This window comes from Molossus molossus, unplaced genomic scaffold, assembly GCF_014108415.1.
Source record: "Molossus molossus isolate mMolMol1 unplaced genomic scaffold, mMolMol1.p scaffold_m16_p_10, whole genome shotgun sequence".
Classification (NCBI taxonomy): domain Eukaryota; kingdom Metazoa; phylum Chordata; class Mammalia; order Chiroptera; family Molossidae; genus Molossus; species Molossus molossus.
Genome location: NW_023425345.1, coordinates 35,291,585 through 35,304,626, shown reverse-complemented (window position 1 = coordinate 35,304,626; position 13,042 = coordinate 35,291,585). Strand labels below are relative to the sequence as shown.

The following is a 13,042-nucleotide window of genomic DNA, read 5'->3' as shown; positions in this document are numbered from 1 at the left end:
TTGTTGTCTTATTGACTTCTAATTAAATTCCATAGCAGTCAAAGAACATATTTTGTGTGACCTGAGTCCTTTAAATGTATTGAGACTTGTTTTATAGCCAGGGTATTGTCTACCCTGGTATATGTTCTGGGTGCACTTACAAAGCATGTATATTCTGCTGCTGTTGAGTGGAGTGTTTTATAAATGTCAATCAGGTCAAATTAATTTATGGTGTTATGTCTGTCTTTTTGCTGATTTTGTATCTACTTGTTCTAGCAATTATTGAAAAAAGGGTGTTAAAAATCTCTGACTATAATTGTGGATTTGTTTATTTTTCATCTCTCTCTTCCTGGCCATTGTGCTTTCACTGTCACATGTTTTACTTGTACATATGTTATAATTCCCATACTTTATAGTTATTTTTGTTTAAATAATCAACTTTTCAAAGAAATTTAAATTATAAGAAAAATATACTTTATATTTACCCTTACATGTTTTTACTGCTTTTTTAGTGCTTTTGTTGTCTGTAAGTCATGTTTTTATCCAGTATAATTATCCTACTACCTGAAAAAAGCCTTCTTTAACATTTCTTGTATTATAGATTTGCTTCAGTTTTTAAGTTTTATTGAGATATCATTGACATAAAAAATGTATGTATTCAAGATGTAAAACTTGATTTGTTTTCTTTTTGTTTAGTTTTTTTAATTGAGACATTGTCATGTAACATTGTATAAGTTTAAGATATAGAGCATGATGATTTAATATGCATATATAGCGAAAGGATTACTGTAATAGGGTTAGTTAACACATCCATTACCTCACGAAATTACTTTTTTTTTTTTAGTGAGAACATTTATGATCTATTTTCTTAGCAGTTTTCAGGTATCAATACAGTATTGTTAATTATAGTCACCATGCTGTACATTAGATCCCCTGAACTTATTTATCTTATAACTGGACATTTGCATCCTTCAACCAACATCTCTCCACTTCTCTTCAATCCCCATCCCTGGCAAACATCATTCTAATCTCTGTGCCTGTGAATTCAGCTCTTTTAGATTCCACATATAAGTGAGACCATGTAGTAGTTGTCTTTGTCTGTCTAGTTTATTTTATTTAGTATAATGCCCCTGAGGCTCATTCATATTGTCACAAATGGCTCTGTTACCTACACTTTGTGCTGAATAATATTTCATTGTACATGTTTATATAAAAGATATATCACATTTTCTTTGTCTAGTTACGTGTCAGTGGGTACTTGGTTGGTTTCTGTGTTGACTATTGTGAATAATGCTGCAGTGCACGTAGTGCTGCAGATACCTATACAAGATAATGATTCCACTTTCTACAGGTAAATACCCAGAAGGAATTGCTGGGTCATATGGTACTTCTATTTTAAGTCATTTGAGGAACCCTCATATTGTTTTCCATATTGGCTGCACCAATTTACAATCCTACCAACAGTGCACCAAGTCTTTCTTTTGCTCCACATCCTCACCAACACTTGCCATCTTTTGTCTTTTTGATAATGGCCATTCTAATAGGTGTGAGGTGTTATCTCATGGTGATTTTCCCTTGAGTTTCACTGATGATTAGTGATCTTGAGCACCTTTCCATGTACCTGTTGGTCATTTGTATGTCTTCTTTGAAAAAAATGTCCTTCATTTCCATCCATGTTGTCACACATTCATGTTGTCAAAATCTATATTGAAGGCAGGATTTTCTTCTTTTTAAAGAATGAATAATATTCTATTTTATCGTTATACTACTAATTGTTTCAGGTAGTAGGACAAATCCAGTTCCTGTTATTTCATTTTGAATGGAAACAAGACAATTCTCAATTTAGTTGTTTCCATCAAATATGTTGTTTCTTCCTTCCAGCCAGTACTCATCATCTCTATGGATGTTTAATATCTTCCAGCATAGGAAAAAAGAATTAGTAGGCAAATGAGAAAAAAGTAGAAACAAGTTTATAATTTTCTCTAGTTATTCATCATTTTTCTCCCTACATCTAAGACCATATCTTAGCTGCAAGGTCAACTCTAGATGCCTTCTTCAGGAGTAACTAAACTGTATTAAGAAGACTACCTTCCCACTCGGCCCCCATCTCTGCATCCAGGTAATTCTGTGTTCTCTAAATCTGGAGTGAGGATGAAGTAAACTGTGGGCTGAGATGGGCCTCACCAGGATGAGAACTACATGAACAGTTCTGGCCCAAAGCACCTTATGATGTTAAATCTGCTCATGTTCCCAAAGGATGCTGATTCCAACTGAGCTCCATTTATTCTTCCCTTGGATGACTTATAACTTAGTGGCAGTGACATACTAACTTACCTCTCCATTGCGTTAAGGATCTATTACCAAAACATTTGGTCTGATAGCTTTTCTCGTATGGTACCAATGTACTGAATCAAGTTTCCTGAGTCTTTCCATGTTTGTCTTTTTATAACATAGGGGGCCCTAAATGCTGCACCCCTTCTCCAGTCCCCCCAACACAACTATAAACACTGATGCTAATCTGAGAATGTTAGGTAGATATAAATTGGGAGAAAATCCCCAAGGATAATTTTAGCAAACTTTAGAATGGCAGAAACCTGAAGGACATAAGTAGCATAGTGCTTTCAAGGAGAACCCGACAACTAGATAAATCAGAGCTTAGTAATGGAAAATAGTTGTTTTTAAAACAGTGATATAGCCATATGTCTCTTCAATCTCTTTACAAATTAAGGCCATGCAAAGACTATTAACAGAATGATTGATACATCACTCTACACTCTCAGCCAATAAAAACTTACAAGTGGAGGTCTCAAGTCACGTTTCTACTAAAGAAAAATGGGAAGGCTTATTAGAAAGAGAAAAAGATAATTACTGAAGGCTGTGTGATAGCAGCTTAATAGTCCTGCCTCTGAATTTTATGTATTGTGTGAAGTATTTTTCTGTAGCCTTTGTCTTTATATAAAAAAGAAGGCAAATGAAGTGACTATCCCTGATATGGACAATGTTATTATTTTTCTTTCAGGCAATCAAATTTATTATACTCTTGTGCATAAAGTAAAATTTTTAGATCAATGAATTAAAAGTTTACTTGACTAATAAAAATTTTTTTTAAAGAAACTGTACATATTTAATTACATGTGATAAAAAAAAAAGGGGGATAACTGAGCTATTCTAGGGTCTTATCTGTTTAAAAGCAAAACTCAATCTAGGGCTCATTTCTCCAAACCAAAAAAAAACCAAGTCTGAAAAACAACAAGCTGTCAAAAATGAAAACATCCCACAGAGAATTCAATAAGGGTAGGATAAGGATGACATAGAGGAACTCTCGGGTTGTCAAAGAAGAGTAAATGTTATATTTGTAATTTAGTAAGAACCATAATGGTGAGGCAAAACAAAAGAATAGGTGTAGAAATTGCTCAAAAATGGACCTGTACAAAACCAGCATTTCCCATGATGTGAGTGAGACACTGTTCTGAAGGCAGTTTGGTAGTGTATGTGGAGATTTCACACATGCTTACATCTTTTATTCTCACAAGTCCACCTCTATGAGAGAAAACACAGAGTGATAGCCTGACATTTGGAGTCATTTTCTCTTCCAAACAGTTGTCAATTTGAAAGTAGCAGCTAAGAGGCCGAAAAGTTAATCAGAGATTTTGGCAATTTCATAGGACTGAGTGAATAAAGATTGTCATTCAGGCCCTGTCAAGAAGGAGGGTCACTGGTGAACACCCCAGGCTTTCCGTTAAAGCTTCAAAGCATACACTCAATAGTAAGGCTAATGTCAAAATAGACAAGTTAATTAGGGCTGAGGTCTAGTGTCAAATAATTTTACACTGTGATTGGATTAAAGTGATTCCCCCCTCCCCCAATTTATATGGCTGCTGCAAGCTAAAATAAAATCCTTTCTAAATTAAAAAAAAAAAAGTCTGAATCTTGTATGATTTATGCAGAACCTTAAATTATCCCTGCAACTTTGTATCTATTATACTAATCATTAAGTCAAAAATAATAAGGCAAACAAAAGATAAAAGTTGACCAAAAGCTAAGATTAAAAATGGACACTAAAAATGGGTCTGGGTAATCCAATTACTACAGTTATCAGACGGGAATTTTAATGTAACAACTAAAATATTCAAAAGATTAAATGACAAGATAAAAAATTACCATGAAACTGGATGCTAAAAATAAAAGAATCAGCAGGAAATTCTAGAAATAAAAAAAATAGAAAACCAGAAATTACTATTTCAGAAGTAGATGGGTTCAGAAGCACCTTTCTATTTACTGAATGGGATGCTGCCTGATTCATGAATTATTGAATAAAGCCAATTAGATATTTTTTAAAAAGTAGTTGGTTTCCAGAATACATCTGATGCAACAGAAGAGACAATTATTGAACTGGAACATTCTCAGAAGAAAATATACAGGCTGAGATCAAAGAGATTAGAAAAACAGAAACAAGCATAAGAACAAATAGGGCAAGATTTTTAAAAATCTAACTACTTATAACAGAAGTTACTTTAGGAAAGAAAAGAGTGAGATAGAACAGAATTGTTGGAGGTACAGTACAGAATTTTCCCAAACGAATGAAAAACATCAAGCCACAGATATAAGAAGCACTACCAAATCCCAGCAATATAAGAGGAAAAGAAAATCCTAGGTACATTGTAGAAAAACTTACAGAAAAAGAATACTTACCTTTAAAACAACAACAAAAAGATTGGTAGTTCATTAACAACAGAAAAAATAAAAGACAGAAAACTCTGGACTAAATTTCCAATGAGGACATTGGAATCAAAACTATAGGCAACATTTCTAGCACAGTGATTGTAAAATTAATAAGATGTACATTTAGTTTTCTATTACTGCTGTAACAAATTGTCACCAATGTAGCCATTTAAAATAACATGAATAATACTCATTTGTTACTACATAGTTCTTCAAAATATATGAGTATATATTTAAATGTTGTACTCTAAATAACATAACTCAATCATAAAAATGTAAAACAACCATATACAAGTAGACAAAATATGAATAGGCAATTCACAGAAGAAAACAGAATTACTAATAAGATTATTCATCAGCACTATAATTTTTAAAAAATTAAAATAACAATGAGATAAAATTCGGTGCCCATGGTACTGAAAGCATTAAGAAATCTGAAATTTTCAAGTGTTGTGAAAGATGTGGGGAACAAGAAGAGGGGACAGCACAAGTGCAGGCAGTGGGTAAAACATGCAGTAGGATGAATTATCACAGTCTTACGAGAATTTCTTTGTGGCTACAGTTTAAGCAAAAGTAGGAAGTAGGAAAAAAATTATTAAAGAAACTAACAGGTCATGTAAGCCCTTGTTTCCACGTTGTGAAACTGGTATTTTGTCTGGAAGAAAATGGTCAGGCATTGAAGGATCTATTATTGTACAAAGATGGCTCTGGAAGGAAAATGGAGAATGGTTAGAAGGGACAAGATGGGAGAAACCAGTTAGAACACTGTTATAGGGTCACTGACAGGTGATGAATGCCTAAGGAAGACAGTAACAGTTGGGATGGAGCAAAGGAAATACATATAGAAGATACTGAAGTATATATATAGGTTAATATCCCTGCTGAACATAGACACAAAAATCCTCAAAAATAATAGTAATAGCAAACCAAATTCAGCAATACATTAAAAAGATCATATACCATGATCAAGTAGGATTCAGTCCTGAGATGCAAGGGTGGTTCAATATCCACAAATCAATTAACATGATATACCACATTAACAAAATGAAGGATAAAAAACATATGATCATATAAATAGATGCACAAAAAGCATTTGACAAAATCTAGCACCTATTTATCATATAAACTCTCAGCAAAGTGGGAATAGAGGGATATACCTCAATGTAATAAAGGCCATATATGACAAACCCATAGCTAACATCATACTCAATGAGGAGAAACTAAAAGCATTTCCCTTAAGATTGGAAACAAGACAAGGATGTCCACTTTCACCATTCTTACTCAGCATAGTACTAAAAGTCCTAGCCACATAAATCAGACAAGAAGAAGAAATAAAAGGCATCCAAATTGAAAACGAAGTTAAGTTGTCATTATTACAGATTATTTAATACTGTATATAGAGAACCCTGAAGATTCCACCAAAATACTACTAGAACTGATAAATGAATTCACTATAGTAGCAGAATACAAAATAAATATTCAGAAATTGGTCACATTTTTATACATCAATAATGAGCTATCAGAAAGAGAAACTAAGGCAACAATCTCATACAATTGCATCAAAAAAACACATAAGAATAAATTTGACCAAGGAGGTATAAGACCTATATTTGAATAATTATAAGATATTGAAGAAGTTGAAGAAGATACAAATAAATGGAAGCATATACCATGCTCATGGAAAGGAAAAATTAACATTACTAAAATGTCCATACTACCCAAAGCAATCTATAGATTCAATGCAATTCCTGTCAAGATACCAATGGCATATTTCACAGAACTAGAACAAATAATCCAAAAATTTATATGGACACACAAAAGACCTTGAATAGCCAAAGCAGACTTGAGAAAGAAGAATGTTGGAGATACCATGCTACCTGATATCAACCTATACTACAAAGCTACAGTAATCAAAATAGCACGATATAGGAACTAAATAGAGAGCCCAGAAATAAATGCACATCTATATGGTCAGTTAACATATGACAAAGGAGGCAAGAACATACAGTGGGGTAAAGACAGTTTATTTAGTAAATGGTGTTGGGAAAATTGGACAGATACATGCAAAGAAAAATGAAACTAGACCAACTTCTTACACCATATACAAAAATAAACTCGAAATGGATTATAGATCTATATGTAAGACTTGAAAATATAAAACTCCTAGAAGAAAACATAGGCAATAAAATCTTACATTTCTCTTAGCAACATTTTTTTTTCTAATACATCTCTTCGAGCAAGGGAAGCAAAAGAAAAAATGAACCAATGGGACTACATCAAATAAAAAAGTGTAGTACAGCAAAGGAAACCATTAACAAAACAAAAAAGAACCTACTAAATAGAACATGTTCATCAGTGATACATTCAATAAGAGGCTAATATCCAAAATTTATAAAGAACTCATTCTACTCAACACCAGAAAAACAAACAATCCAATTAAAAAATGGGCAAAGGATTTGAACATACATTTCTTCAAAGAGGATATACAGATGGCCAATAGACATATGAAAAGATACTCAACGTCACTAATCATCAGAGAAATGCACATTAAAACCACAATGAGACATTACTCTCACACCTGTCAGAATGGCCATCATCAATGCATCAATGCTGGCGAGGATATGCAGAAAAGCAAACCCTCTTGCCCTGTTTGTGGGAATGCAGATTGGCGCAGCCACTGTGGAAAGCAGTATGACGTTGCCTCAAGAAATTAAAAATGGAACTGCCTTATAACCCATCAATTCCACTTCTGGGTATATGTTCAAAGAAACACAAAACAGCCCTGGCCGATTTGGCTCAGCAGTTAGAGCGTCGACCTGCAGTCCAAAGAGACCCGGGTTTGGTTCCCACTAAGGGCATGTCCCCGGCTCTGGTTGGGTCGTGTGGGTGGCAGCTGCTCAATGTGTCCCTTTCACGTCGATGTTTCTCTCTCTCTCTCTCCTGCTCTGTCTGAATAAAAAATGGAAAAATGTTCTCGGGCAAGGATAAAAAAAAAAGAAACACAAAACATTAATTTTAAAGAATATATGCACCCTTATGTTCATTACAGTGTTATTTACAATAGCCTGGATACGAAAGTAACCCAAGTGCCCATCAATAGACATGTAGATAAAATGTTGTGGTACATATATACAATAGACTAAAACCATGTACTTCACTTGTATGTGGAATCTAAAGAGCAAAATAAACAAAATAAAAACATTGATTCTGAGATACAGAGATCAGACTGATGGTTGCAGAGCAGAGGGAGTTTAGGGGAGCTGGGTGAAAAGGTGAAATGAGGAAGAAGTACAAACCAGTAGTCATGGGGATGTAAAGGACAGCATAGGGAAGACAGTGATATTATAATAACTGTGTACAGTGCCAGGTGGGCACTTGAAATATTAGGAGGGCCACTTTGTAAAGTATATGATTGTCTAACCAATATGCTGTACACCTGAAACTAATACAATATAATACTGAATGTAAACTGTAATTGAAAAAATTATATAGCTATAATCTTTAAAAAATGCCTGGCACATAATAAGTTTTGGTTGTTATAATTGTTAGGGCTATATTTCTTTCTTTTTTATTTTCCTCACCTGAGGACATCTTTGCATTTATCTTCAGATAAAGTGGAAAGGGGGGGAAGAAACATCGATGTGAAAGAGACACATCGAGTGGGTGCCCCCTACATGACCCCAACTGGGACTGGGGACAAACTACAACGGAGGTGTGTGCCCTTAGTGGGAACTGAACCCGGGTTTCTCTGGTCTGTGGACCAACGTTCCAACCACTGAGCCAGATTGGCCAGGGCTATATTTCATTTTTAAAATGATGTCTCTAATCCATCAAAGTGATTGTGACCCACACTCAGAAAAATGCTAGTATTTAAATATTTAGCCTGGTCCCTGTTACATATTAAGCTCTTAAAATGTTAGTAGGAAAAATTACCATCTTATCTTTGTGTCATGTTTTGTTTGCTGAATTCTTTTAAGTACATAGTTGCCAGTCATCTCCATAGTAACCTTATCAGAAATAAACTAATTTAACTTTCTCTTAATCTGTTTGAGTTTCATGTCTCAGTGGTTTTACGAACAGTAGGATTGAAATAATGATCACCGCATCTTCCTATGGCATTTATACCTTGACACCTAAAGCACTTTTTAAGTTTTCTTTAATTATTTTATGTGCAACAGATGATTTTATTGCACAGATAAACAAACAGAATTAACAGATCAAGGCAGTTACCTTGGATTCCAAAAACACTATCTCCACATAGAATGTGTCCAATAGAGTAGACAGTTTAGAAACAACTTCCAAAGCATATTTATTATTCAGTTCTTAATGTGAGCTAAAGATATGCTTATCTGAAGGCACCTTATGTTCTTTATATTTTTCTAGTGCTATTGGAGACATTCAAATAGCTGACGTGAAGGATTTATTTGTGAATCTCATTAACTCTTCTCTTCACAAAGAACTGGAGATTGGAAATCATATTCTCCAGCAAAACATGAATGGACAAACAGTCTCTCGATACCGATTCCCTCCAAATATCACAATGCAAGCCAACTGCACAGTAACAGTGAGTATAAGATGTCAATACTATGAACCGAAATTGTACAGGAAAATCTCAGCTACCTGGGTCAGACTGCAGCTCAGTGCTACTAGTTTCTTCATCACCCGAGCTCTGTGTAAAATGTGGTCTTGTTACTATGGCTAATTGAGCCCTGTTTTCTGTCTCTGTGGGTAAGTTAATACAAATCATTACAAGTCCATAGGTTTCTTCAATTTGTTGTACAATACCTCTTGTTTTTATGATTTAACTATTAAAATAAAATAGTTCCTAAAGTTAAGCAAACATAATCCCTAAGAGAAAAGAGATTGTTTGCCTAGAGAATAGATAGTTTGATACTGGAGGGTTTTTCCTTTCTGTGCTTTCTTTTAAACCACATCAAGTATTATACAGCTTGACATTTTATATTATATAGTCATTATATTTTAAAACCTCATTTGTTGGGAAAGATAATGTTGCAACCATCCTCTGACATTTACAAAACTATTAAACTCCAACGACATCCTTTGTTAACAAACTATTTTTCTACAGGTCTGGGCAGCAGCATCTAAAGCAAAGCATCAGCCACCGTCAGATTTTCTTTGGAAGGAAGAAAACAAGTTTAGTACAAACCCAAACTGTACAACAATCCTGTGCAAACCTAATGGTGAGGTCAGTATCTGGTTTTTCACAATCGCTTTTAAATGAATAGTCTCATGTTCTCCTTCTACCCTTTGCTTGTGCAATTATTTTTCCATCCCTAAAATCTTGGATGAACCATCACTGACTGTCATAACAAATCAGCAAATCAACAGCACCCTCTTCCCAGGGACAAAGTAGCATAGAGATGCTTACAATTTGGCAAAAATAGTTTTGATATTTCAAATATGAAGCTACTTCAAATTTCAGAATTGAGGATGGATATTTTGTGTGGTATTTAGCCCAAAGAGCAGGAGGAAACTCTGTACAGGCCCTTTCTATTCATTTATGTATTTTTCAAATGTTTGTGGAGATTCTTCTCTATTCTCAGGGTTGTAATAAGTGTCAGGAGTATAATATAGGATATCTGCTCTTGACAACTAATATTCTATGAAAGAAACTGAACTCTAATTTGTCTGATGATATTAATTCACTATAAAATTGTGGGTACTAGTAATAACTTAGTAACTAATTCTCAATATTTGACAATTTTATATTTTCACTTCACCTTTTCCTTGGTATAATATTAGCATAAACATAGATCCAAAGACAAACCAGTAAAGTAAGGTGTGTCTTTGGGTCTATATTTATGCTGAGATACCTTACAGTAAAGTAAGGTATCCTTTTTTACAACAAAAAAGTTACCCCTCTTACAAAACTATTCTTTAGATTTTTCTTAAATACCTGCCTTTTTTTTTTTTTTTTTTTTTTTTTTTTTTAGCACCAGTCTAATTTACATCATACAACTACTAATCCACACAATATGTTGATCAAAATCTATTTCTGAGTTTCTTCTCGCTAAGTTATACCTGATGATATAGACTTGCTAATTTATCACGAGCCATTTAAAGTCTTTCTGTGAGAACAAGCAGTTATTAGATGGAGAGAACAATCACTAGGTATAATTTTGCAGCCTTCATTCACTTAACTGTTACATATTTTTGTGGACTCAAACTGAATTTTGTAATACTTTCAATAATTTTTATTGAGAGTGAAAAATAAAGCTATGCAATCTAAATTATTTACTTGGTCTCATAATAAATTATTAGCAAAACCCAGATAAGGAATAAGGCATTCTTGTTTCAGAACTTCATCACATGTATGCACCCATTTATCTACTCTGCAAACAACTTTGGGGTTTCTACCTTGTACGCACACTGTTCCAGGCACCAAATGTGGAACCAGACAGATCAGTTCCCTCGGCTCTTAAATTTCACATTTTGTTTGGTAAATTGTCATTCCCTGCAGCTGAATTAGACTTCAAATTTAGATTAGCCCTTTTCCTGAGCCATTTAAACTACTTTTCTCACATGGAATCAGACCATTTCTTCAGGGTGATGTGAACACAAATAATTTTGTTTGCTAGTGGAAGAGTGAATCTGATTCATACAGGAAATATTTGCATATATTTAATATCTGCCAAGCATTGTGCTAGGTGCTGGGGAAAAAAGAGCTTAACTATTGCATAACTACTCCTGACCCAGAAAAATCAGAGTCTGGCGGTAGACACTGAGAGATAATGACACGTAACTGCCATACAGTGGCACAGTGCTTTAATAGATGTGCATAGAGTGTAGTGGCCCACGTTAGAGATAACAGTTCTGTGCAGGGAAGGGTGAAGGAAAGCATTAGAGGTGGCGAAATGACATGCTCTGAGTACGCAGGAGAGGGCGTCCACCCAGCTGACCTGAACCGCAGTGGGTGTGTCCCCTTCCTCCTCCCTGACTGACCCCTCCCCAAGCTCTTCCTGCGCTCCTCTCAGCCACACGGGCCTTCTTCTACTTTCCGGTACGAAGCTACAAGACCTGTGCACATGCTCTTGCCTCTACGCGGACTCTCTTTTCTCCCCTTTGTACCTTAATTCCTCCTCATCCACAAACCTCTGCTCAAGCCTTTTTTTCTTTTTTCCTTTATTGATTTTTAGAGAGAGGAAGGGAGAGGGAGAGAGAGGTAGAAACATCGATGAGAGAGAACATCGATTGGCTGCCTCCTGCATGCCCGCACTGGGGATCAGGCCCACATCCTGGGCATGTGCCCTGACCAGGAATCTAACTGGCGACCTCTTGGTGCATGGGTCGATGCTCAACCACTGAGCTACACCCACGGGCAAGCCTCCTTTTTTAAATTGAGGTCCTATTGGAATCCCACCCTGTGGTAAAGCAATCAGCATTATTTAATTCAAATAGAAAATATTTCCATTCAATACAAAAATGTGACTTGATGTTAACCTGAAACCCTAATGTAAGCCCGAGTTCTCCCTCACTCCTCTTTTGAACAACAAATCGATTTCTCCTCTCATCTCAGTGATGCTGACCTCTCTGTCTGCAGTCATCAGACGGCTTGCTACATTCCAACAGACATGCTAAAACACAGGAAACCCAAGGCTTTATCATGACTCTGGAATTGCTTGCTAGTTATATAACTTGTGTAAAGAAAATAATCCACATCTCAGAAAAAGTTATAGGGCCTGTAATCTTCTGCCTAAAACAAGAGTCAGTGATACAAATTAGAACAGGCTCTGTTTCTGGACTTGAGCAAAAATGTTATATTGTTGGTCATGGGTCATTAAAAAAGGAAACCTAAAGTAAAGTGTGACATATCACTAATGTGTCCATGGTGAATATTCAATATAGCAACAACTCATGAGGTCAATTTAGTCCTGCTCTACCGTGAGTTATCTATGTAATCTTCATTCTGTTTTCCAATATATAACATAAGGCTTTACAATAGAATCACTAACAGTCTATGAATCTACAGATTTTTTAAAAGGGTTAGATTTTTTTTTCACCATTTACATTGTCCTATTGTATTTGTAGCCTCTATATTATATGGCAAAAAAAATTAATAGGCATCTTATTCAATTCCTGGGAACTTCCTGATCCATTCTTTTGCATTAAAGATTCACATATGGAGAGACGGCTGCTATGCTGTAGGACTCACTGAAGGGCTGCCTATTTGTGCATTATCTCGTTTTATTCTCAGATTGTTTAAGTATATTTACAAAGAATGATAATGGAGCTTAGAAATGGCTTGCCCAAGGTGACATGATTGGTAAAATAGCAGAACTAAATAAAATAAAGCCAGACATTCTAACTCCAAGAATTGTTC

At 35.1% G+C, this 13,042-nt stretch overlaps 1 protein-coding gene across 1 annotated transcript in view; it reads left to right on the top strand.

Annotated features, from left to right (window-relative positions):
• The window catches only part of LMNTD1 (lamin tail domain containing 1), a 107,212-nt gene that overhangs the window by 9,278 nt on the left and 84,892 nt on the right, over window positions 1-13,042 (top strand). The window contains exons 4-5 of the mRNA XM_036251510.1: window positions 9,085-9,265; window positions 9,788-9,907. Coding sequence (XP_036107403.1) covers window positions 9,085-9,265; window positions 9,788-9,907 — 301 coding nt within the window. The remainder of the gene's footprint in view (window positions 1-9,084; window positions 9,266-9,787; window positions 9,908-13,042) is intronic.